Source organism: Capsicum annuum, chromosome 2 (assembly GCF_002878395.1).
Source record: "Capsicum annuum cultivar UCD-10X-F1 chromosome 2, UCD10Xv1.1, whole genome shotgun sequence".
NCBI classification, from domain to species: domain Eukaryota; kingdom Viridiplantae; phylum Streptophyta; class Magnoliopsida; order Solanales; family Solanaceae; genus Capsicum; species Capsicum annuum.
Genome location: NC_061112.1, coordinates 47,697,870 through 47,725,816, shown reverse-complemented (window position 1 = coordinate 47,725,816; position 27,947 = coordinate 47,697,870). Strand labels below are relative to the sequence as shown.

Sequence of the window (27,947 nt, the reverse complement as noted above, 5' to 3'; positions counted from 1 at the left end):
AGGAAGAAATGAATACTTACGATGCAGTGAGAAGAGGATACTGACCACATACCTCCAACACCATGGGGATGAACCCCAACCACCTGAAATGCCAAGATATCAGCTAGGATCAAGAAGGAGCAGAAAAGCAAGAGCGGAGATGAAAGACTCACCAGATCCGAGATTACCCATAGCAGGTACAACACAAACTTCCGATTCTCACCTGAGAAGAACATGAAATGGAGGCGGCGGAAATGGCAAGAGAAGAGTACTGAGTACTCTAGGATAGAGAAGCCTTTTATTCATTTTTTGGAAACCTTTCATCTTCTTTGTATGGCCTGGCCGGGTCAAGTTTTGGATCCGGATCAATTATTTAAACTTGGGCCTGATTTGTTTTGATTAGCAGATATAAATAAAATGATCCAGAAATGGACCAAAAATTTCAATTAAAAAAAAGAAGTGATATTTCACGCACTACTTGAATGATAGTCTAACCATAGCTGGTTTGGGACTTGAGGTTTAGGAGGAACTTGTAGGATTGGGAGGTTACATATTTTCAAGGCGTGGTCATGTGCTCTAGAAACAAAGCACTTCACAGGACTTAAGCACTTCATAAGGGAAGGTCACCTTTCCATATAGCTCGATTTGGATACCTAAAGTACCGCAGAAGGAGTGTTTTATTACTTGGTTGCCAACAAGGGGCTAATCTTGTTTATGAGCACCTTTTGCCCCGACACTAATAAGAATTATTCAGTGTGGGGGTGTTTGACTGTGCACAATGTTTTTAATAAATAAATGAAGACTTTTGTAACTTGTTGTCTAAAATAAGCTTTAGAATATTTGTATGGCTATAGATCATCTCATTAAGGGTAAAATGAGTATTTTAAAGTTCAATAGTTACTAAATATGCAAAGGTATTTTTTTGGAGACTGATTAAAAAGGAAAGAAGCATTACTTAAATTGGATCGTTGGGAGTATTACTTTATAAAAGATATAGGAAGTATGGATTTGACAATCAAGTTCAAACCCTATATAAACATGTAATAGTTCAAAAGTATAATTTTAATTGTAAATGTTACCTTCTAAAAAAAAAACAAAAAAAAGTATAATTTTAATTGTACCAAAAAAATGAAATTTTGAACGGGAGCCTTGGAGTAACTGGTCAAGTTGTTGGCATGTGACCAGGATGTCCCAGCTTCAAGCCTTGGAAATAGTCTGGCAGAAATGCAAGGTAAGACTGCATACAATACACCCTTATGGTGGGGCTCTTCCCCAAACCTTGTGCATAGCAGGAGACTTAGTGCATCGGGTTACCCTTTTTCCAAAAAATGAAATTTTAATTGTCTAATCCAAATTACTATATGTTGTTTTGTGTAGTTTGATCATAGTAGCATTTTGTTGTGGTATTGTTCTGCTATTATCGGTTATTGTTTTTAGTACCGTCTGTTATTTCTTCTATTTCTAGTACTGCTTGTCTAGACTGTTTTTATCTTCAAGCTAAGGTCTATCAGAAATTGCTTCTCTGATTCTGAGGTAGAGGTTAGATCTGCTAACACCCTCCCCTCCCCAAACCCCACTTGTGGAATTACACTGGGTATGTTGTTGTTGTAATTGTCTAATCCGATTTTAGTGATGATATCCTTGCTCTATATTCTACTCTTAGTCACGAACATATCTATAATAATGTTGTTTTTAATAATTAATTCATTCTTTAGCATTCAATTTTATTGTTTATTGCTCTTCCCTTCTTGATAGTGCTTTTGAATTTATATTTTTATTTGGTCGATTGAGCTAAGGTATGTGCTTTTGATGCATGCAAGACGCCTCACCCAAGTGAGGAGTATTGTCCAACTGCATGGCACCTGGCTTCAATGTTTCTGTGCACCTTTACAACATTAAGTTGTGTTAGATGGGTCATTTAGTGGACCACTATATCTGTTCTCTCCTGACTTCTAGCTTAATAGGACTAGAACTAAGTCGATTAAACTCTGTTCACCCTATAAGGACATATGTCTGTGCATATGTCAATTTCTTAAGTGGCTTGCTCGCAGAGGGCTTTTTTGCTCCTTGTGTTTCTGAATTTGATGGAACACTAGTAGACTGGGAGATAGTCTGTTTAAGGCTTCTTTGTCTTTCACACTCCTGCTTTCTCTTTCTTTTAATTTTGGTTTTAATATTGGCACTATGATTGCATGTTGTAATTAATTTTGTGACTGGAATATGTGCGGAATTTGATTTTTGAAACTGATATTATATGCTCAATTTAATTACATACCAATTTTTGTTGCTAAAACTAATCATGAACTAACATTATATGCTGGAATTTACCCAGCTGAAGCTAGTTGCTTTCTATTCTTTTTTGATGGAAAAGATTATTTGTGATTATTTTGTTATGCCTATGGAATCAGTTTTGGTATAGAACTGATTTGGATATTTTAATGTTTTTTGGCTGTTCTTGATATTTTGTGCTTACCCATAGATCCTGTCGACTTTTGGCACTTTCCACTTTCAAATTTATTTTCATAAGTTTCGTAAGGAGAAGATACCATTCACTACTTCCCATGATTCAATAGGTTGATCCAGAGCTTGCGATGGCTGAAGCAGACAAGGTAGAAGATGATGAGGACTTGAGGAAGAAGCTTTGGCTTATGATTGCTAAGCATGTCATTGAGCAGGAAAAAGGAACCAAAAGGGAAAATATACGGAAGGCAATTGCTTTTCTCAAGGAAACTGATGGTCTTTTAAAGATTGAGGACATCTTACCTTTCTTCCCAGACTTTGCTTTAATTGATGACTTCAAGGTAAGTTCCACTAGCGTAGTACTTCACTGCTTCAAATAATATTTGTTTTAATCCTTTAAATTTATTCATTAGAAAGCTGTAATATAGCTTACCAAATAAATTCCTTGCCTTAAATATCTGTCTTTTCTCATGTCAACGGAGAAGAACACAAAAGTTGTTTTTGATCAACGAGTTTAAGTTTATAAGGGTAAAATCTAGTGTTTTGGATGGTGAAAGGAGACAAGGCTCTGCCTCGCCACGTGGGGAGGCGAGCGGCGAGGCGGTCACATTTTGGAAGTGTGGCTACAATTTATACCAAAAGACTAAAATATTAAATTACATATATAAATAATCAAAATCTCAATAGCAATAATATATTAGCAAATATTTAAGTCAAAAACTAAAAATAGATAGTAGATACTACTTTTGTTCTTTGTGAAAAAAAAAAAAACAGAGGAAGAAATAGAAGAAGAAAAACAGAGGAGAAAATCGGAGGAAGAAGTAGAAGAAGAAACAAAATCAAGAAGACATCAATCGACTATGAGTAATGACGGACCAATGGAGAAAATAAGAAGAAAGTAGAAAAAGAAAAAAAAACAGATAAATGACTTACCAGTTGCTGCCTGTCAGAGTCACCGAAATCACTCGCAGTCGCCTCTCAATGGTAGCTGTCAAAGCAAAATGGAAATAAAATCCCTAAAATTACCTTTCATCCTTAAAACCCTATTCTTTTTAAAATAAAAAGGCGTTGCCTTTAGCGCCTCGCCTCGCCTCGTCGCCATTCTCGCCTTGGCATCGCCTTTCGCAGGTTGCATCGCCACGAAGGCATATGGCGACACCGCCTCGCCATTCGCCATTAGTGACATGACGCTCGCCATTGATAACACTGGTAAAATCAAAGAAAATGATTAGGAAGAAAAGAGATGGGAATTTAAGAGCAAATGCTAGGTCTCAATGAGAAGTTCGATGGTCCTGCATTTTGCCGGTTGACAACACACTATAAAAAGCAGAATACCAGGCTGAGTGTGAGATTTTTATACTACCTTGCCTACCACTCTTTCATCTCTCTATTGTCAATTCGATCACGACTCTGTTACGAAATTTATGATTGGGTCAGAAGGAATCTCGAGAATACGTTTCTCTTCCATTTCGTTTTCATCTAACAAATTCTTATGTTTGGACAAGAAATTTCAGTTTCATGAAAAAACAAAGAACAGTAAGGTGTCTGATTTCTGACTCCTAGCAAAGAGTTGTTTGAGCTTCAGGCTTTTCTGATCTCGTACGTTGCCTGTCACAGTAAGTTATCAATCGAGGCTTTTTTTCTTTTGGTACTAAGATCAATCAAGTGATTTTAGCATTAGTTGGTCAACACACGATACTTTTAGTGCTTAATGCTTATTGTTAGAATCTTGTAGATATCCTAGAATATTCGACGATCTTGTAAAAATAGTATAGCTCGATAAACTCTGTAATTTTGTGATAACTGTCTAGGCTAGCTTGCACACATCTCGGCTAATTCCAATTCTGTAATTATGTATTTTGATTCTTTTTCCTTTCTTAGAATGTGCACAGTTAGCTATTTAAACCCCAAATGGCTTGAGGGAGTAATCAAGCTGAGTTATCTCTCAAACTCTCTTCTTTCTCACATGATATCAGGGCCTTAACATACCCTTGTTGTCCAGTAATTAGTGAGTCCAAGAGAGTCACCGTGTTCGGGTGATTTAGTTCAGGTTGATTGAGTCACTTTTTTCTCTGGTGGGTTTTCTGCCAACACTGATACCACCATGAGGTTGAGGGAGCTCTGACTCGAGAACTCTAGAAAAACACACTGGCAGACTTGCCAGCATGCGCTGGCTGGTCTTACGATTCCAATGCGTCTGATACACGTGCCAGGCCCATGAGACCATTTTTGTCCAACTTTTGGACGGATCTCTTTCCATGGGAGTTTTCCAGCCTTTCTGAGTCACCTCTGCCGTTCTTCTGGAACTCTAACATGGCCTCCTCAGACTTGTTTCCCGGCCATGTTTTAATTGTTCGGTGATTCCAGCCAACCTTTGTCAACTAGCAACTCTCCAGTCATCGGACAGCCTACTTTCCGCAGATTCTTCAGTACCATGAAGGTAGAGCAACCAGTTTTTGATATTCGGTTTTGTTTGGTTGATCTCTCTTTACTCGATTATAATGTCACTCGGATCATATGCTTTTGGCTCAAAATCCATTGGATCTAATACTTTGAATTTCCAGATGTTTTTTTTATCGGATTATATTGAGTTCCTTTCGTACAAAGCATGTTAATGGACATCCTCTGAGATAACTTCTGTCGCTTAGACAGGTAATAACGTTACTTGTTCCTCTCATTCTTCTTCTACCAGTAGTTGGATTGTTGGTTCAGGAGCATCTTATCATATTTCTGGTAATAAATCTTTTTTCACCACTATTTCTTACTCTCAATCTCTTCCAAAAGTCACAAATGGCCCATGGAAATTGGAATAGGTCAATCTAGTCCGTTATGTTCCTGTTAGTCCTTTTAATCTCATATGCGTTAGTTGCTTAGCCAAATGTCAAATCGCGTGAGATTTGCCACGTTGGACACATGTGTTGATTTGTTCAGCTTTATGATAGTTTATGTGTCTACTTGTGCACACTCAAAGTTGGAGGGCTTAGATGCTAACTGAGGCTAAGTTAAAGGACACATGTATGTATTATGCCTTTTAAAAAGACTTTACAATATTTCAAAATTATCCTTAAAATAAATAATTTCGGAAATAACCTTGCTATTTCTTCGTAGGTAGTGGTATGGACTGCGTACATCTTACTCTCCCCAGACCTCACTATGTGGGAATAAACTGGGTTTGTTGTTGTTGTATCCTTAAAATAAATAATTGTTTAGATAAAAGAGACCTTTGTGAACTTTTTGCCAAAGAAGTGAGATCAGAGCTATCAATGATTTGAAAAACTAGAAGAGAGTTAACTACTCTGTTTTATTGTGTGGTGACTGTTTTTATACAGGAACATAGTACATCACGGATCATTGGTACCGGGTATGAATCAGATGGACTTTATATCTTATCCTTCCTAAATCATAGATTTAATAGGACTCCAAATTAGAAAATAGAATGTTACAATCTTTGGAGAAGGATCGAGTCACAGGCGATGAACAAAAGAGTCTGAATCAATTGATTTCGACTTTTCTTTGCCTTTCTTCGAATTTCTGGATCGACCTATTTAGATAAATTCAGCTCGTTAAAGGGTTGCTGAAACCTTAGAGCTCAATGGAAGAGAGAACTCCAATATTTTGTTTTTTACTGAAACTATTCGTACGTATTATTCCTCTTATCTCCCTTTAAATAGGAGTCTTATTACATGAATACTTATGAAACTAGGAAACATAAGAACTTATTCTAGAATAATAAATAAAGCTACTTAAATATAAATATATAATAAATAGAGCTACTTGAAACATAAATAAATAATAAACCTATTCGACTCATCACAGCTTCCACGTTTCCACGCATCCATAACATTACTCTCCTCACGTTGAAATAGCTTGTCCTTAAGCTCAAATTTCAGTGCAGTTATTCAGAATTTCTGGAATAGTGTCACCTACCATCCAATTCCAGTCAGGAAAGTCGTGTGCACTGGTGAGTTGCCGAATATAGTTCGTCACAATTATAGCATAACCCCTTAGCTCTCTTCTCTGCCATTTCTGCACGAGTTAATCGCTTGACAAAAGGGGTTTGATTGCTAGTTTGGGTATTAGCCGAGGTTAATGAGTCGACTAAAGTAGCACCAGATTTTTTCGAGTTTGTTGTGCTGCCCAGACTTGTCTGAGACTGCTCCATGCACCTTCGATAAAATTAGTTGCTTTATGCATACACTCATGATCGCCAATAGGTTAGGTGGTTTGAGCAACTACATATATTGAATCATTTAACCCCGCCATAAATATACCCACGTGCAAGTGTTTTGGAATAAGCTTATCAACCCTAGCCAACTTCTCTTGAAACCGACGTTGATAAATTTCAGCTGATTAGTTTGCTGAAGCGTGACTAATTCTCCCTTTGAGTTGTGACATTCAGGAGGTCCAAATCGTTGGAAACGTGTCTGAAACTCTTCCCAACTCATTGGGCCCTTTGCTTTTTTAAGTTGATAGTACCATAATTGAGCTTTTCCCAACATGTGAAACTCGACAAGTCCAACCTTTTCCGCTTCCATTTTATGTTGATTTTCAAAAAATGGTTCACAATGATGTGCCCAAATTAATGGGTCATTGGTGCCGTCATAAGTAGTAAAATCCATCTTGAATACCTTGGTACTATTGAATGTGAATTACCTCTTGTTGGATGATTTTGATTGGCTAGTTGAATAGGCAGTGTATTGCCTCTAGCAGTAGCACTTGTTGATTTGCCAGTTGTCAGGGCACTACTCGATTTAGTTCCCTATGTTGCTAATTTTGTGGTAAGTTGTTCTTGGATAACTTGGACAGTTCTTTCATTAAGGCGTTCCATCACTGCAAGTTTAGAATCCACTAGGGTTTCTAAAGCTATGGGTTCTTCTTGAAATCTGGAATTGATCTCATCGTCCATGGTGTTAGGCTCTGGTACCAAATTTTTAGGATCTTTGGAGAAGTATTGGGTCACTGCACGATGAATAGAATAGTTTGAATCAATCGATTTCAACTTTCCCTTACCTTTGTTCGAATACCTAGACCGACCTATTCTGTAGATAAATTCAGCTCGTTAAAGGGAGGCTGAAACCTTAGAGTTCAATGGAAGAGAAAACTATTATCTCTTTGGTTTTGAATGAAACTATTCGTACGTATTATTCCCCCCCGTCTCTCTTTAAATAGGAGGCTTGTTACATCCTAAGTTGCTTTGACTCTTCAAAAATTACATGGGGTATGGGCCAGATCCTTTAAAAGTAATACATTTCAAGGACCCGACACGGGTACAACAATATTATGGGAGAGTCCGAGCAACTTTGGACTTACATCAATAGAAAACCTAATCCTTATGAAACTAGGAAACATAAAATCCTATTGTAGAATAATAAATAAAGCTACTTAAACATATAAATAAATAATAACCCTATTCCATACATCACAACTTCCACACCTAAGTTGTGCGGACTCTTCTCTTTCGATGCTGCATGTGTCAGATTCTCCAAAAATACATTGGTTTTAGCGAATTCGACACAAGTCCTTTGACATTATTGAAGAGTCCGAGCAACATGGTTCCACATAGCCACAACATATAATTTTGTAGAACTCTAGATGGAAATTATCTTCAACTTGGTCACTTGGAGTACAAGAAAAAACTGGAAAAATCCATCGGACAGATCTGTCGCATCAGAAAACCGGGTTGGAATCATCAACTGCAACTTGCAGTGGTATTGGATTTTTAAAACACTAACAGAAACAGAGTTTTACTCGCCGACAACTTGAAGGCGAGATAAAACACTTCTTTTTGGAAAAAAGGAATCCCAATGCAGTGATGGAAAAAAACTCGCATCAAACGACAATAATGACTCTGATACAACATCATACCAAGTGAGATCCCTCCTTACCCTATCTTTGCGGGGTAGAGAGGTGGTTTCTGATAGACCTTCGGCTTAGGAAAAAATAAATCGATTTTGATAACAGTTTTGAAGAAGAAAAACAAATGCAGAAGTAAATAAGCTATATGATAAAAATACTGTTAAAAGAAAATAACTTAGTAAAGATAACCAAAAGTAAAAACAATTAACATTAATAGTAAAATTGAAGAAATAAATAGTGCTCTCATAATAATAATTATACTGGTAAAAGGGTACAAATAGGTGCTCCATCCTAGAACCGTGCTCTACATTGCCTGCTAATTGTCTACCTTAATCTTTGAGCTCCACGTTTTCCTATATAAGGTCAAGTCCTTGGTGAGCTTAAGATGTGTCATGTCCTGTTTAATCATCTCTTCCCAATTATTCTTCCAGTCTACCTCTACCTCTCCTTAGACTTATCACTGACAACCTCTCACACCTCCTCACGGGGCCATTTGTGCTCCTCTCATATGCTCGAACCATCTTAGCCTTGCTTCTCCATCTTGTCTGCCACTGAAGTCACTCCCAACCTTGCCCTCTCCGTCTTTCCTAATCTTATCTCTTCTAGTACACCCATACATCCACTTAAGCATCCTCATTTCTGTTACCTTCACCCACTAAAGGTGAGAGTTCTTGGTTGGCCAACATTCAATCCTATACAACTTAGTGGTCTAGCCACAACTCTATAGAACTTCCTTTTAAGTTTTGATGTCATATTCTTATCACATAAGACACCAGATTTGAGATGTGAGCTTTTACTGCTCTAGCCTCTAATACCATGTAGAATTTGAGAAAGAAGAAATTGCTTCTCTTTGTTTCAGTATGTCTTTACATCTCATGAGAAACAGTACTTATACAAGTGAATCATAATTGATTAAGGAAAGACGATCAATTACAGTAAAAAGAAATATTCTGTTCCTTTAGTTGTACTAGGCCGAGTTGCTTGGACTCGTCTGCGGTGTCAAATACCAGTGCGGATTGGAGGTTGGATTCTTCCTAATCTAAATCTTAACATTAAGGTGTACGTATCCAGGTATGGATACGGGTGCGGGAATCGGATAAAAAAAAAAATTTAAATATCTAAAAACAGAATTATATGTCTAAATTATGTGGAAACTTACAAGGTATCATAAGGAAAAATATTGATCAAGAGGAGAATCCAAGAAGGTGATTTAAGCACTCGGACTGACATAGAAATTTCTATATACAAGGTACTCCATTTTCTTCAATTTCACAATAGCTTTTGTTTTGATTACTTAAATAATAGTATCTGCCCCGAATTTCTCCGTTGATTTTGATCAAGTATCCAAAATCATTGACTAAAACCAGTACAGATCTTGCACCCACACCTGCACCTATGTGGTGTCGTGCGGCATCAAAAGTGAAGATTTCGATCAACTTAGAAGCTAGGAAGAGGAAAAATACGTTATCTTAAATCATTGTAAATTAATTAACAAAATCAACATACCTATTAACCAATGTGGGACACTAAGTACCCAAGGGTGTGGCCTAGTGGCCAATGAAATGGGTTGAAAACCTAAGGTCTCAAGTTAAATCCAGCAAAGACAAAAACCACTAGGTGATTCTTTCCATGTGTTCTAACCTTTGTGGACAAAGTTATCTGGTGTTTGGTGTTTGTTGTTGGGTAGAAGGTGGCAAGTATTCCGTGGATTTAATCGAGATCCGAGGAAGCTGAACTGGACACCACAGTTCTTAAAAAACATGTGGGACACTAAGAATACTATTTTATATATTTAACTATATAACAACATACTTTAGCTATTTAAACCCTAGTGGCTTGATGAAACAATCGAGCTGAGTTATCTGACCAACTCTCTCCTTTCTTACACTTATGTTGTCTTTTCATTCTATAAATGGTCATTTCTATTTTCAACTGCTTCTAGATTAATTTTTTTCAATAATTTTTATAGGAAGCAATTTGCTCATCCTTAGAGGATTACAACGAGCAAATTGAAAAACTAAAGCAGGAGATGAATGATGCAACCCGTGGTGCCGATAACATTAGAAATGACATCAGCACTCTTGCTCAGCGATATACTGTCATTGATCGGGATGAGGAATGTGGGGTAATGGTCTCCTGATGTTTGTTCTTTTGCATTTCTTCAGCATTACCTCCATCATATGCTTGTAATTGCTTATTTCTTCCACCCTTAGGCATATGATCTGATCCTGTCTCAGACTTGAGGACTATGTGTATCCGACAAGTATTTTATTGTTCATCGCATCTGCAATATTTTTTGTTTCCAGACTGTTGCACATGGATTGCTTTAGTTTGCTTTCTTCTTTTCTTTTTTATTTTGCTAACCTTCACTCCATATTTTCATTTTTAGGTTTGTAGGCGGAAAATATTAAATGTGGGTGGTGACTATCGAATGACTACAGGTTATATGGCTTTTGGACCAATGGCTCCTTTCTATGTCTTCCCATGTGGACATGCGTTTCATGCACAATGCCTGATTGCTCATGTGACAAGGTGCACTAATCAAGCTCAAGTAAGTAACAGAAGAGAGTGTCCTTTCCTGCCCAGCTTCTGCTTGTCATTTGAATACTGATTGTGCTGCTTTGTCTTCTCGTATCTTCATATATGTTGAGAGGCACTTGTTTATTTATTGGCTTCTGTGTTTTGCATTATTGACATTGATAAAGCATGTTGAGAATGATCTTGTCACTTTTGCTCAATGCAATTATGACAACATGAAGAATTAGGTTCTTTGCTTGAATATTTATTTTCACTCTTTAGGAATTGCTAGATTCGAGTCAAGGGATGGGGGTGAAGTTGTATTTGGTTTTATGACCTCCTGGCTATGGCCAAAGCCTTGACCGCTAAACCAACGCATGGAGATAGTTATCTTGCAGGTTGCCAGGTTTTTGGAGAAAGTAACAGTGTTTCTGATGGTAACATCTTTTTCTTTCCAATGGAATGCTAGTTTTCTCAATATTTCAGAAGTGGAAGGCTGACATCTATTTCTTGCAAAAAACAGAAGACACAGACAAAGAGCTCTGGTCATACAAATGGATGAAATGTGTGGTATATGGAGGCAGAAGGTAGCAAAGGGGGAATCTGGATCATGTGGGATAGTAGGAACTGAAGGGGGACTCCGGTAGAGATGGGCCAACATTTCATAACTTAAGAATTTGTCTCAACTCAAAACTTTTTCACCTGGTACTTAACAGGAGTGTATGTTCCACATACCAGAGGAGAGAAATTAGTTTGCTCTCTGCAATTAATGAAGTATGTGGGGGACCTTGGGTGGCATGTGGTGATTTCAACAAAATCAAAAGTATGGGGGAAAGAAGAGGGTGTAATAGAATCACTAATGTAATGACTGATTTTACAAGGTGGTCTGAAGAAAGGGAATTTCATGATCCTCACATGAGATGGAGGAAAATTCACATGGTTCAGGGGAGTCAATCATCCTAAGTGCAGCCAGACTCGACAGATTCTTGTTCTCTATGGAGTGGGAGGAAAACTTTAAGAACATTAGACAAAAGCTGATGCCTAGAGCATTGTCTGATCACTGTCCTGTCACTTTAGAATGTGGAGATTGGGAATAGAAAGGATCAAACTCCGAATGCACAAATGGAAGCTGATACATTGGAGTGGAACCACCTTTGGGAAAATGACCAACAAAAAGAATGATCTACCAGAGGAACTGACAGACATTGATCGATAATGGAAAGTAGAAACCTATCCGAGGAAGAAATGATGGTAAGAGCTACCATTGTAGCTGAATTGGAAGATATGGCTTAATATGAGGAGGCAAAAATACCGAGTGTTGTGGTTGAAGCAGGGCGACAACAACACAAAGTTCTTCCAAAGAATGACAGTTGCTCACAAAAAATTTAACACTACTGACAGATTAGTGGTTAGAGGAGAAGAAATTGTAGAACCTGATGAAATTAATACTACTATGGTTGAGTTTTATGAAAGACTTTACTCAGAGCCAGAAAGTTGGCTAGGTTTTGACATGATAAATTGCCCAACAATATCACAGGAGGAACAAGATTTGGCTTCAAAGACCCTTCTCTGAAGAAGAGGTGCTGAATGTAATCAAGTAATGTGATGGAGACAAAGCTCCGGGCCTAGATGTATTGATAATGAGTTTCTTCAAGCTTTGTTGGGACATTGTAAAGGTATATCTTTGGAAACTGTTCATAATTTCCATTAGAAAGAGTTACTCGAAAAGTCTTTCAATGACGCCTTAATACCAAAGAAAGCTGGAGCTGAGGAGGTTAAGGATTTCCAACCTATCAATCTGATATTAAGTGTCTACAAGATACTTTCCAAGCTTATTACAGAAAGATTGAAGTCGGTTATGGGGAAACTAGAGTGAATTAGTGGATTCTAGAGTGAAACAAAAGGCTCTAGGAATCTTATGCGAACTTGACCTAGAGAAGGCATATGACCATGTCAACAGGAAGTTTCTATTGAAGGTGCTGAAAGACATGGGTTTTGGTGGAAAATGGATCAACTAGATACGTTTCTGCATCTGTAATGTAAAGTTCTCTGATTATAAATGACAATAATGAAGGCTTCTGTGAGGGGTGTGAGGGGGTTGAGGCAGGGGATCCTTTTATCATCTTTTTTTTTTGTTTTGATGGAGGGGCTCAACCACATGATTAGGAGTGCAAAGGCAAATGGTTCGTTAAAGGGCTTCCAAGCTCAGTTGCAGGGACATAGCAAGTAATCTTGGATGTCAGGTAGCTGCGCTACCCACAAAGATGTCACGATAAGTGTTTGGAAGACTATTCGGAGACTGTGGCCCCAGTTTCAAGAAAATATTTAACTCAAGGTAGGTATTGGCCTGAAGATTGAGTTATGGAATGAACATTAGATATGTGAAAAGAGCTTGAAATATCTCTTCCCTGATCTATTCCTTCTCAGTCAACATGCTAGGACCACTATAGCATAGATGTGGAGCACACAAGGTTGGAACTTCAACTTTAGAAGGGCCCTAAATGATTGGGGAGTTCAAAGAGTTGCAAATTTGCTTATGGTGATAATTGATTTCAATGGAATTTTACCAATACACCTGACAGACCAGTGTGGAAACTTCACAACAAGGGTGCTTTCAGTGTGAAGTCATGCTGTTGGGGAAGGAATACAAGGAATACTGGTCAACTACAGATTAGGAAATGGCCTTCGAAGCTGATCTGGAAAGCCAAAGTCCCCCTGGAAGTTTCTTGTTTTGTGTGGTTAGTTTGCAGGAAAGCTTGTTTGACACATGAAGTACTACAGAGAAGAGACGGACAAATTTACTCAAGATGTTTTATGTGTGACCAGTATGCTGAAATAAATAATCTTTTTTTTTTTTTTTTGCACTGTAAAACAGCTGCAAATCTGTGGAACATGTTCTTGTATATACTTGGAGTGAGTTGGGTGGTTCCCAAAACTACTAAGAGTATGATGGACTGCGGGAAAGAGATTGGAAGAAGAGAATCAGAAGAGGACTGGTGGGAATTGATTCTTACAAGCATCTGGTGGACATTGTGTAAGGAGAGAATGCAAGATGCTTTGAATATAAAAGCAACAATATTCAAAAGATCAAAATGAATTGCCTTAGTCTTGTATATTTTTGGTGTAAGCAAAATTTGGTGGGGGATATAGAACTTTTTGTTGATTTTATAGGGAAATTGTAAAGCTCCATAAATTAGTTCCTGTGGCTTTCTGGTTTTTGCCCTATGGGATGTAAGTGCTCATTTTCATCATTGTTTGGATGATGAAATTTTGAGAATATACAGTTACCTTTTCCTAAAAAAAAGGTTGTGTAATATTCTTGGTCCAATATTCACTACAACAACAACAACAACAACAAACCCAGTGTATTCCCACCTGGTGGGGTCTGGGGGGGTAGGATGTACGCAGTCCATACCTCTATCTCTGAAGAAGTAGAAAGGCTGTTTCCGATAGACCCCCGGCTCAAGACACGCGGTACCACACAAACACATAGTAAAGCACAGCACAAGGTTACAAGATTACATAACATAAATACGGCACCCATAAGTAATCTAAAACAGAGGAAAACACACAGATTCATAATAAAACATGGGACACGGACTCCTAACAGGAATAAACCCCCTCCAAGTAGTTCCCTACACTAGCGACTCAGATTGACCCTAGTCCTCTGCCCTGATTCGCGTCCTCCAGACCTTCCTATCTAGGGTCATGTCCTCGGTGAGCTGTAACTGCTCCATGTCTCGCCTAATCACCTCACCCCAGTACTTCTTCGGCCTACCCCTACCCCGCTTAAAACCATCCAATGCTAGCCTCTCACACCTACGGACCGGGGCATCCATGCCCCTCCTCTTCACGTGTCCGAACCATCTTAATCGGGCTTCCCGCATCTTGCACTCCACTGGTGTCACACCAACCTTCTCCCGGATGTTCTCATTCCGAACTCTATCCCCTCTAGTCAGCCCACACATCCAGCGCAACATCCGCATTTCTGCCACCCTCATCTTTTGGATGTGGGAGTTCTTAACTGGCCAACACTCCGCTCCATACAACATGGCCGGACGGACTACCGCCCTGTAGAATTTGCCTTTAAGCTTAGGCGGCACCTTCTTATCACACAGCACCCCCGACGCGAGCTTCCACTTCATCCATCCCGCCCCAATACGGTGTGAGACATCTTCATCAATCTCACCGTTACTCTGGATCACGGACCCGAGATACTTGAAAATCTCCCTCTTACCTACCTCCTGTGATTCCAGCTTCACTACTACCTCATTCTCCCGCCTCACGTCATTAAACTTGCATTCCACATACTCCGTCTTGCTTCTGCTCACCCTGAACCCTTTAGACTCAAGGGTTTGCCTCTACACCTCTAATTTGTCACTCACACCCGCTCGAGTCTCATCTATCAGAACTACATCGTCTGCAAAAAGCATACACCACGGCACCTCCCCTTGAATACGCCGCGTCAATACATCCATCACCACTGCAAACAAAAAGGGACTAAGAGTAGATCTCTGATGCAACCCTGTCCGGACCGTGAAATGTTCTGAGTCTCCTCCCGCCGTCCTCACCTTAGTTTTCGCTCCATTGCTCTAATATATGCCAGCGGTACTCCCCTCACCTCCAAGCATCTCCAAAGCACCTCCCTGGGGACTTTGTCGTAGGCCTTCTCCAGGTCGATAAACACCATGTGCAGGTCCTTCTTCCTCACCCTATACTGTTCCACCAACCTCCGTACCAGGTGAATTGCCTCCGTCGTCGAGCGGTCAGGCATAAATCCAAACTGGTTTTTTGAAATAGACACTATCCGTCTCAGCCTCACCTCGACTACTCTCTCCCAGATCTTCATAGAGTGACTCAATAACTTAATCCCCCTATAGTTGTTGCAACTCTGGATCTCCCCCTTATTCTTATAGAGAGGTATCATGGTGCTCCACCTCCAAGCCTCGGGCATCTTTGCCGTCTTGAAGATTTCATTAAACAATCCCGTCAACCACCTAAGACCAGCCTCTCCAACGAACTTCCAAAACTCGACCGGTATCTCATCCGGCCCCGTCGCCCTACCCCTTCCCATTCTGCAAACAGCCTGTCTAACCTCTTCTACCTTAAAACGTCTACAATAGCTAAAATTCCAACACTCCTCTGAGTGCTCCAGTTCCCCTAACACAATAGCTCTATCCCCTTCGTCATTCAAGAGCCTATGAAAGTACGACTGCCATCTATTCTTAATGTGGCCGTCTTCCACCAACACTCTACCGTCCTTCCCCTTAATGCACCTCACCTGATCGAGGTCACGACCCTTCCTCTCCCTAGCCTTAGCGAGTCTAAACAACTTTTTCTCCCCTCCCTTCCCCTGTAACCCTGCATACAAGCTCTCAAAGGCGGCCGTCTTAGCTGCTGTGACTGCTGACTTAGCCTCCTTCCTCGCTAGCTTGTACTCTTTCCTGTTTACCCGCTTCTCCTCTTCGTCCTTACTCTCCACCAACTTGGCATACGCCCCTTTCTTGGTCCCCACTTTCTTCTCCACCTCTTCATTCCACCACCAATCCCCCTGATGGTGCCTGGCCCGGCCCCTAGAAACCCCCAACACCTCACTTGCATTCTCCCTGATGCACCTAGCTGCCCTATCCCATATACTGTCCACGTCTCCCCTACACTCCCACACCCCCATTCCCGCCAACTTCTCTCCTATCTCCCACGCATTCACTGGCGTCAAGCCGCCTCACTTAATTCTAGGTCTACACTCCCTACTCCTCTTTCTATTCTTCTTTATACCCAAATCCATAACCAAGAGCCTATGCTGGGTCGAAAGGTTCTCACTCGGGATGACCTTACAGTCCTTACACCACGCCCTATCCCCTTTCCTAAGCAACAAAAAGTCAATCTGGGTCCTGGCTACCGCGCTTCGAAAGGTGATCAGGTGCTCGTCCTTCTTCGGGAAGCCCGAGTTCACCACCACCAGCCCAAAGGCCCTCGCAAACTCCAATAGGGTAGCCCCCTCCTCATTTCTCTCCCCAAAACCAAAACCACCATGCACATCACCAAAGCCTCCCGGTAGCGCCCCGATGTGCCCGTTGAAATCTCCTGCTACAACAATCTTCTCCGAGCTAGGCACGCCTCTCACCACCTCCTCCAAAGCCTCCCAAAACCGCATCTTCTCCTCCCCTTCCGATCCCACTTGCGGTGCATAGGCACTACACACGTTCAGGGTAAACCCCCAAATGACCAACTTAATAGTCATCAACCTATCGTTGATCCTCTTCACCTCTACTACCTGACCTCTAAGCTCTTCATCCACTAAGATGCCAACTCCATTCCTACGCCTCTCGCTCCCAGAGTACCACAGCTTGTAACCATCCACATCCCTAGCCTTAGACCCTACCCACTTGGTCTCCTGAACACACGCAATGTTGATCCTCCTCTTCCTAAGGGTCTTCACAAGCTCTATGGACTTGCCCTGCAGGGTCCCTATATTCCAAGACCCAACCCTCAGCCTACCGTTACTACCCGCACGCCCTCCACTACTCCCCCGCGGCCAAACCTTGGCCTCCCTCCCACTCCCGCCCTTTCCTCATCCCCCGCCCCCACCACGGCCCCCCGCCCCAACCCCCTCGGACATGACCCTATCCACCCATTACTGCCCACAGCCACAACTTGACGAAAGTATAAGAGAATATAAAGATAATATAAAGATATAAAGACATAAACGATGGTAATAGCAAAGCAGCAGCAAGTCATAACATGTTTGATATTTTTAAATTTTCCACAAATTGCATGCTTCATTTTAAAGAAGTGTGCGCTTTGCTTCTCACTTTTTCCTTCAAGACCAATGTAGCTCGTGGATTGTTCGCGCTCTTCCCCTTAGAAAGCACTGCATGTAAATATACTGTCAGGCTTCATTGTTTTATTTATTAGTCTCCTGTTCTCATTTTAAGAAATGAGCCAATTTATCTTTTTTAATTATTGAAAAATATCGTAAATGCAAAAATCTTGGCAGTGATAAGTTGATCGTGGTGGTGCCAATCCCAAATTTAATGTGCTCAGATATTATTTGTTACCTTTTTTGGTTTGCAAAAAAAATATGTATGCTTCTAAGAAATGTTAACGGAAAGGAGATCTATGGCAGTTCTGTTTTTCGGCAATGGCCAGTTAATTCTTCTTTTACCGACAGGAGTAATATGCATATGCATAATCTTGCAGTTGATACTTGCAGTTTTACATATTCTTGATAGGGCAACATATATGTCCTCCGATACCATTTGTTACGTCTTTGGAAGAAGTATCTTTGCTTCTGGTGATTACTTTAGTTGACAGTCTCTTAATGTTTTCCTTGATTTGATATTGCAGGCCGAATATATTCTGGATCTGCAGAAGCAACTTACTTTACTTGGTGCTGAACCTAAGAATGTGTCAAATGGTGGCTTGTCTGAAGAACCACTAGCTAGCGTGACACCCATGCATAAGGTTTGTCTTATGCTTGTAATATCTCCCTCCCTTAAAGTGGCTATGTAATTATAAAAGAAGGTTTTTTCCAGTCATTTTGCAAGCCTTAGTTTTTGATTCGACTAGTTAGTTTCAAATTTAAAAGGATCTTGTTGGAGACTAAACGAATCATATGAGTCCATTCCATGTTGATTCATCTAGAAAATGTTTGTGTCATTCCGTATTTGATAGTTTGCCATACTGGATGCTGCAGATCCGTTCACAGCTGGATGATGCTGTAGCAAGTGATTGCCCGTTTTGTGGTGAACTTATGATCCGAGAGATTTCCTTGCCTTTCATCCTTCCAGAAGAATCAGAAGAATCTGAATCGTGGGAGATAAAGCCACATAATCATCCTAGTCAGAGGAGCCTTTCCCTGTCTCTCTGATTTTATCATCTGTTCGTGAACTTATGATCTGAGAGGTTTCTCCCTGCAATTGCTTGTTTGAGTTTTTCCCTTGAAAATGAAAAATTGCACGTTTGAGATAGTGCTAATTTATCTGGTTTGATAGTAAACATGTAGCTAATGCAAGCAACAGGGGCATGTTGATTATAGGGGCAAGAAATTGCCCAAGAATATTTCACGAATCATTGTGTATACCCAGCATAATCCTGGAAAAACTTTTTTTTTTTCTTTTTCATCCTACGTCCATTGTATCATTTTGTCAGAAGATATATTCCTCCAAATTGTTGTATTAGATAAAAAACTTGTTCTGCGAAAATTATGATCAGCATACAGGTTCCTTTACTAGTAAAAATGCCTGTGTCAAGCTTTTAATAAAGGGAAAAGACTCAAATATACTACTGAACTATCAGAAATTGCTTATTTATGTCATCCGTTAAAAGTTGGGCTAATTTATGCCATCGCCGTTACAAAACTGGTTCATCCATGCCATTACTTTTAACGGTTGGTTTTTAGAAAACAGCTTTGCCATGTGGCAGAGGTTCACGTCATTTTTTTTTTAAAATTAATTTAAAAAATAAATTAAAAAATTTTATTATAAATATTTAAAAGAATAAAATTTAAAAATTCCCTCAACTTCCCAACCTTATACATTATATATTTATAAAAAAAATCTTATTCTAAAGAAAATTACCCTAGTCATCCCCACCTTTTCCTCAACCCCCTCAACTTTCCAACCTTTATATATTATATAGTAAACTCACACAGACACAAAGGGGCATAGAAAAACACAAAGATAAGGGGAACGAATAGGGAGGATTAGGGAAACAAAAAGGACAAAAAAAGAGGAATCTTGAAAAAAAAAACACTGACTGGGAGAGAAAAACAAGAAAAGAGAAGAGTTAAGAAGAAAAGGGAGTAACATTTGACAGAAACAAAAAGCAAATAACATAAATGGATAGACAACGAGTTGGAGTTTGAGGTTTGATTCGTGGTTTCGAGTTCGCAGCTTCTTCTTTTTTGGTTGGCAACTATTTTTCCAAAAGATAACCCTTTACCTTTCTTTGAATAATATAATATCGCGATTATGCGAAACTCAATTTCAATATTATGAAGTGGAGTTGCTCTTATATTACATTTGTTGTTATAATACTAGAGTATTCAAATCTTTGTTATGATTAAATTTGAAGTGAGATTTGATATAATATTTGATCCATGCATGCATACATATAAATGATTATCAAAAAAGAATAAATGATAACGTACACATCCACACACAATACTTTACTACATACATTTTGCATGCACACACACAAAGAGGGGCGAGAAAAATAAGGAAAAGAGAATGCACCAACAGAAGAAATTGTTCACATTTTTGCGTTTTTTTTCTTTCTCTATCATGTACTTTTTGAAGTGTTAAGAAGGATTAACCATTTAAGGTCTTTGAATTGATCATTTTAATATGATCACCTTTTTCATTTGGCAAAATATGACAAGAATACGGTTTCGTCCTTTATTATCATTGCATATAAGGACGAACAATGGTTATGATGAACTAGAATTTCAGGTTTGAATATTTTGGGTTCATGTATAAATAAATACCTAGAAGATTGGACAAATATATATATAATTATTTTTAAAAATAAGAATCCAGAAAAAACATCAACATTAGTTATATGCAAAATTTATTATTCGTTATTTGATAAATAAAAATATAGAAATATGTAATCTATAAACTTGGTAACCAACACCATTTTTTTAAAAAAATAAATAAATAATTATAAAAAAAAAAATTATAAATATTTTTTTTAAAAAAAAAATGACGTGAACCTCTAATATGCTGCCGCGTGGAAAAACTGTTTTCTAAAAACCGGCTGTTAAAAGTAATGGCATAGATGGACCAGTTTTGTTATGGCGATGGCATGAATGGGCCCAACTTTTAACAGATGTCATAAATGAGTCATTTCTGATAGTCTAGTGGCATATTTGAGTCTTTTTCCATGATTATATATATGTTTAAATCTAGGATCAAAATTAAGAGTAATATTAAAGTGGGTTAAGGTGATTGGTTGGGTGTGGGTGAATTCTTCTTAAAAAAAAAGAATTTTTTTTTTAAAATAATGTGGACCTCTAATAAGATGTCACGTGGTAAAGCAGTTTGTTTGAAAACCACCGTTAAAAAGTAATGGCATGGATGGACCAGTTTTATAACGGCGATGGCATGAATAAGCCCAACTTTTAACGGATGACATAAATGAGTCATTTTTGATAGTTCAGTGACATATTTGAGCCTTTTTCCTTTAATAAAAAAGGGCAGCCCGGTGTACTAAAGCTTCTGTTATGTGTAGGGTCTGGAGAAAGGTTCCACCACAAGGATGTATTGTACGCAGCACTAGAGATTGTTTACAAGGCTTGAACCCGGGACCTAGTGATAAAAACTTTATCATTTACTGGTCGCATAAAAATAACTTAACATTTACTGATCACATGACAACAACTTTACCATTTTCCTCGTGTGTCAAGATTTTATTTTGTCTCTGAATTCTTGGTATTTGTTCTGAAATTCACATGATATGGAATATCCATTTATTGCTGCTACTATCTTCTTAGAGTAATGATTTCCGTTCTTTCTTTTTATTTTTTCATTTACCCTCCATGGACCACGATTGACACCAAATAGAGAGTAAAATATGAACAAGAAAAGGCTAGAACATTAGTTATATGCTTCAAATGAGTTCATGATTTCTGATCCTTCCAGGTGTGCAAAAATCGAACCGACGGATAAATCAAACCAATAAAAATATTATTAATTTATTGTTATTAAATTAATAATTTTTTTAATGATTTTATTAAAAAAAAAAAAAACTTATTAAGTTATTGATTCGGTTTGATTTTTTCTTATTGAATTATTGGATCGATTTGATTTTTTCTTATATATATATTTATATAGATCTACTATATAGAAGAGTGAGGACGACCGAGGGCAGAGCTTCCCCTAGCACTACAGTCCCCAATTACTTTTTGAAGTTGACAGTTGCACAAATTTACAGAAAAAATAATAACACAACTAAAAACTTCAAATCAGAAACGTGTTCATACAATGCAAAGCTCTTAAAAACATCAAGCTAGTAATAATATTTGCAGCATGATGTGACAGTCAACAACAATTTTTCAAAAAACATAGGAGATTGCATCAGTGACGAACTTGCAGACATCAATAGCAAAATCTATAGTTGTCCAAGATCATTCATCCGCGCTATGAACCTATAGATGAATAAAAGATTGATATTAACAAATTTGTAACTTTAGAACATGGACAATTATCTATTATCTCAGTCTGAGTTCAGAATGTTGTGAAAGAAAAATAAACTTGCCACTGCAAATTCCATGTTTACATTCTATCATAAATAGTTTCACGACTGAAAACCCATACTATTTTCTAGTTTGTTAAGACCAAGATTACAGCATTCCAAATGATAATGAAACGAAAAAGAAAATATTTTCTTAGCCTATAAACATAACCTGCACCGCAGATCACAGAAACCATTCAAATCCATAGGTGATTGATGGTAAGTTCAATTTTTACAAGAACAATGTAAACCAAATTTTAAGTAGAAAAGTGCTGCAATCAATTTACTTTGCCTGTATTTCAGCAGACATATAATTTTTATTTTTTTAGTACAAAATATCTAAAAGATGAGTGCATCATGTAATTCTCTCAGGTCAATATCTTGTGCTATCAAAGCTAATGTCATCACAGGAGCTAACAACAGCTTTGCTTATATTTAAAAGGCAGCTATCAGCTAAATCAACTCTTCAGATAATTACCTCGTGGAATGGAGTAGCTATATATAAATAAAGAACAATAAGAATAAATAGAGAAGAAGGAGAGACATCTTTATTTGTCTTGAGGAATGAGAAATCATGTTGATTGAGAATACAAAACCCTCTATTTATAAGAAAAATACTCCTAGTTTCTGACTAAAAATACAAATCCTGATAGATCTTAACTAGATCTTATTAAATCTTGATAGACATTTGTAAATATATTTATAACACTTTTCTTGAATGTCTAGATAGATAATGTTCTTTGTTAAAACCTTACTAGCAAAAAAAAAAAAAAAAGTACACATCTATAACAATATGCATTAATATCACAATTCTTTTGTAGCTCATGTGTATAGAAAAACTATGATGAAGTGTGCTTCGTTCTATCTCCTTTTATAAATCCTCCATTAAGATGTGCTATGTGCATGTTGCATTATCTATATTCTCGGCTTGCTTCATGAATAACTATTATCTCAGCATAGTTTTCAGATTGACTGCTTTGCTCCAAGACATGACAGTAACCCCACATATGAACACATTGTATGTTTGAGATCGAGATTTATGCGGGTTAAATAAATACCCAACATCACCATAATCAACAAGACTGGGACTGCAATTGTTAGAATAAAATAAGACCATGTGTCTGATCCCATTTTGATGTCTCAATAAGAATAGAATTATATCTTGCTAACAAATTAATCAAAAAAGAATATATCAGGCCTTGTGTATTTGCAAAATACATTAGTGCATCAATTACACAAAGATATGGTACTTCAGGAACAATCCAACTCGGTATATTTCTCATTTCAGTAAATAATCTATTGCTTTGAAAACTCTCCAAAAGTTTCAATAATTTTCAAGCTATAAGCTTATACAATATAAGGATTATAAATAAGTTTTCCAGAAACTTTTATATATTTCAAACATTTTGAATCCTTAAAAGTTTTCACATAAATTTTGTCAAGTGACAAAATTCAGCATTTTACGTGTGACATCTTCAAATGTTTGGACTGCAAATCAAATAAGTTTTATGCTTATCAAGATGCATCCTTTCATGTCTTATAAATATTTCTACATCAGCATGCTTAAATAAATGTAGAATTCAGATCCTCGTAATCTCTCACAATATTTCGCCAATATTGTATCAAAGATATTAATGATATATCATTTCGTATCGGTTCACGATGCAACATAACATTTTGAGATCTTATCACTTCATTATTTTCAGGCATCTGAACCTTTCATAAGGTTTCATGAAGTATTATGTCGTAGGCTCTTCACGAGCACATTGCCTTCTAATTAGGATTATTTGCTCCTAATTCTTTTTAAGAATTATTTCCTTTGGAACCGATTGGTCTACCACGCTTCATGCATGCATAGACTTTTTTCTTTAGCGACACAAAATAGAAGCACTTCCAGCTTAAATATGAGATGTTTTCGACGTTTGACTTGAGTTATCTTTTGAATGAGGATCTGGTGATAATTCCTAACATATTTCATAGCCGCTTATAATTTCTCCCTTATAATAGGAAAACTAACATACATCTTTCATCTTCTTTGAGGAATTCATCTTTTTGCATCATGATATATTCATTAATCGTATACCGCATATCAAAACTATTAGACGGAATGGTTGGTTCCTGACCTTGAACCAATTGAGAGGAAAGAAATAATCATAATTTATTAGTCTAATGCATACAAGTGTTATTGTATGCAACATATCATATTTCAGACCAACACATGAAGTTTTGTTCTCATTAGTAATGGTTTAACTATTTATCGAAGGCATTCAATGTCAAACCATCATCATCAAAATGAATTGTCTTGATTATGCAATTTGAAAATTATGCTCATAACTCAAATTTATTGAGCAACAACTTTGTGATGTCAAACTGCAGGTTGACAATAAACGAACAAGTGATCATCTTATATCGATGCATCTTAATAAATCACATGATAGGTGAACGGGCCTATATTCACCTTTGATACGTTCTAGATTTTAAGGGATCCAATCCCAATATTAGTTGGTCCAATCAACTTATTATGAGAATAAGCGACATAAACAATTCTCGAAGAATCTTCTAGTTCTTTAATACATGTTTAATACTCAATATGCATATCTTCGAAATGTCACAATCGTTCATATCAATTTATGAACTTTTATTTTAGTAAACTCCAAGTTTACCTCAAGATGTCACAATCGCTCATATCAATTTATGAACTTTTATTCTAGTAAACTCCAAGTTTACCATGACATATGCTTTTTTCTTTAGTAAATTTCAAATTTACTACTTTAGAAGTAGATTTCAAAATAATTATTCTCGATTATTCTGTCTCATTCGGAGGTGAGTTGTGATAACACCACAATCAAGTGCACATTTGCATTAATATGTTTTATTAATGAGGTAGTGGTGAGGCTAGAAGCGCAGGAGTGGTGATCCAGAGAATGAGGTAGTGGTGAGGCTAGAGAATGAGGTAGTGGTGAGGCTAGAAGCGCAGGAGGTAAAGAAAAGGGATAAGTTCAAGTACCTCGGGTCCGTGATCCAGAGTAACGGTGAGATTGACGAGGATGTCTCGCACCGTATCGGGGCGGGATGGATGAAGTGGAAACTTGCATCGGGGGTGCTGTGTGATAAGAAGGTGCCGCCCAAGCTTAAAGGTAAATTCTATAGGGTGGTAGTCCGTCCGGCCTTGCTGTATGGAGCGGAGTGTTGGCCAGTTAAGAACTCCCACACCCAAAGAATGAAGGTGGCAGAAATGCGGATGTTGCGCTGGATGTGTGGACTGACCCGAAGGGATAGAGCTCGGAATGAGACTATCCGGGAGAAGGTTGGGGTGACTTCAGTGGAGTGTAAGATGCGGGAAGCACGATTGAGATGGTTCGGACACGTGAAGAGGAGGGGCATGGATGCCCCGGTCCGTAGGTGTGAGAGGCTAGCGTTGGATGGTTTTAGACGGGGTAGGGGTAGACCGAAGAAGTACTGGGGTGAGGTGATTAGGCGGGACATGGAACAGTTACAGCTTACCGAGGACATGACCCTAGATAGGAAGGTCTGGAAGACGCGAATTACGGCAGAGGATTAGGGCCTGTTCGGGTCGCTAATGTAGGGAGGTAATTGGTGGGGGTGTATTCCTGGTATGATTCCGTATTCAATGTTCTGTTCCGTGTTCCGTGTTCTATGTTTGTTACGAATCTGTGTGCTTTCCTCTGCTTTATATTCCTGCATTCCTGCTTTACTCTGTTTTATATTCCTTATGGCTGCAGTATCTATGTTATGTCATCTGCTTCTGTGCTGTACTATGTGTTTGTTTGATATCTCGTAACTTGAGCCGGGGGTCTTTCGGAAACAGCCTTTCTACTTCATCAGAGGTAGAGGTATGGACTGCGTACATCTTACCCCCCCCAGACCCCACAAAGTGGGAATACACTGGGTTTGTTGTTGTTGTATGTTTTATTAAATACTATCGCATTCACCTTAGGGGATGGATATATACTTAAAACAATTGAAATTCTCATTCCCCAGGAATGAAATATAATTGTTCGTTAAGCCTATTAAATTATGATAGCTTATAACCTCTTTCAAAGAGCAAATCGAGGAATACATATGATGTATTGCTACCACATTCACTTCGGGGAATGGAGCATATTCAATGAGATAAATTTTATGTCTTTTATCAAAAATATATTGGTTTACCTTAGCCATTATTATATCATCAATATGATGCATTGAGATTCAAACTCAACGTTTTATTCATACCTCTTGCCTTGGCTCAGCGGTAAGCTTGCTTACCGTGGTGTGCCAGGGTCGGGGGTTCGAAACGCCCCTCCAGCGAAGCTGGGGTGAGGGCGCGTAGGTCAGGCCCAGAGTGGTCCCCCCCTCCCCGACTCCTACGGAGTAGGTATGAACCGGGTCGTCCCTTTTATAACTCTTACCTTAGAGGCAAAACTTAGCTTGGGGACTTTCAAACAATAAATTATACCCCACGGACAATAGTTGATTCTACCACGTTATGTTTTCATTTATAAGATGTTCTCCAACTATTGCCTTAGAGGAAAGATTTAGCTCAGAGACTTTCAAACTACAAATTATGCCCCACATGCAAGAGTTGACACTGCCACGTTATGTTTTCATTTATGAGATGTTCTATAACTATTGTCTTAGAGGCAAGACTTAATTAGCTCAAAGACCTTTCAAACAACAAATTATGCCTTATGGGCAAGAGTTGACTCTACAACGTTATGTTTTCATTTATGAGATGTTTTACAATTATTGCCTTAGAGGCAAAACTTAGTTCAAGAACTTTTAAACTACAAATTATGCCCTATGGGCAAAGAGTTGATACTACCATGCTATGTCTTCATTTATGAGATGTTCTACAACTCTTGCCTTAGAGGCAAGACTTAGCTCAAGGATTTTCAAACAATAAGCTATGTTTCATGAGTAAGAGTTGACACTACCATATTGTATTTTAATTTATGAGATGTTTTATAACTCTTACCTTAGAGGCAAGATTTAGCTGAGGGACTTTCAAACAACAAATTATATCCCACGGGCAAGAGTTGACTCTACCACGTTATGTTTTCATTTATGAAATGTTCTACAACTATTGCCTTAGAGGCAAGACTTGACTTAAGGACTTTCAAACTACAAATTATGGATATTCTATAACTATTGCCTTAAAGGCAAAACTTAAATAGCTCAAGGACTTTCAAGCTACAAATTATATCCCACGGGCAAGAGTTGACTCTACCACATTATGTTTCTATTTATGAGATGTTCTACAATTATTGCCTTAGAGGCAAGACTTAATTAGCTCAAGGACTTTCAAACTATAGATTATGCCCCACGGGCAAGAGTTGACACTACCACGTTATGTCTTCATTTATGAAATGTTCTACAACTCTTGCCTTAGAGGCAAGACTTAGGTTAAAGACTTTCAAATAATAAATTATGTCCCACGGGTAAGAGTTGACACTACCATGTTATGTCTTCATTTATGAGATATTCTACAACTCTTGTCTTAGAGGCAAGACTTTGCTCAAGGACTTTCAAATAATAAATCATGCCCCACGGGCAAGAGTTGATACTACCATATTATGTCTTTATTTATGAGATATTCTACAACTCTTGCTTTAGAGACACGACTTATCTCAAGAATTTTTAAAGAACTTCGTAACAACAATTCATGCCCTTAAATTTGCTTTGATGTCAAAAAAGAAAATTTCTTTGAGGATTATCTAATTTTTTATTTATTAGCAAAATATAATAGAAATTGAGAAAAAAGAAAAAAAAACGATCAAACAAAATAGAGAAATAAAAAAAAAGATTGAGACAAAAAAGGAAAGAAAAAAAAATAAAGATCTTGAAAAAAGCAAAAAACTAAAAAATTGAGAAAAATAAAAATGAGAGGAAAAACAAAA

At 38.0% G+C, this 27,947-nt stretch overlaps 2 protein-coding genes across 7 annotated transcripts in view; one reads left to right on the top strand and one right to left on the bottom strand.

Annotated features, from left to right (window-relative positions):
• LOC107862840 (vacuolar sorting protein 18) overlaps positions 1-18,935 on the top strand; it is a gene marked incomplete in the record, with an annotated part of 64,874 nt that extends 45,939 nt beyond the window's left edge. For both annotated transcript variants that reach the window (XM_047406269.1, XM_047406270.1), the window contains 5 exon segments: positions 2,553-2,780; positions 10,265-10,420; positions 10,685-10,846; positions 18,160-18,276; positions 18,509-18,935. In XM_047406269.1, the coding sequence (XP_047262225.1) occupies positions 2,553-2,780; positions 10,265-10,420; positions 10,685-10,846; positions 18,160-18,276; positions 18,509-18,682 (837 nt within the window).
• A 2,814-nt stretch (positions 18,936-21,749) lies between these two features.
• The window catches only part of LOC107862842, a 17,373-nt gene continuing 11,175 nt past the window's right edge, over positions 21,750-27,947 (bottom strand). For 2 of the 5 annotated variants that reach the window (XM_047406268.1, XM_016708532.2), the window contains exon 10: positions 21,751-21,961. The gene's annotated coding sequence lies outside the window, so the exon portion shown is untranslated. Of the gene's footprint in view, positions 21,962-22,822; positions 23,136-27,947 lie in introns of those variants that run through there. The other 3 variants (XM_047406267.1, XM_016708537.2, XM_016708533.2) reach the window with 3 other exon arrangements.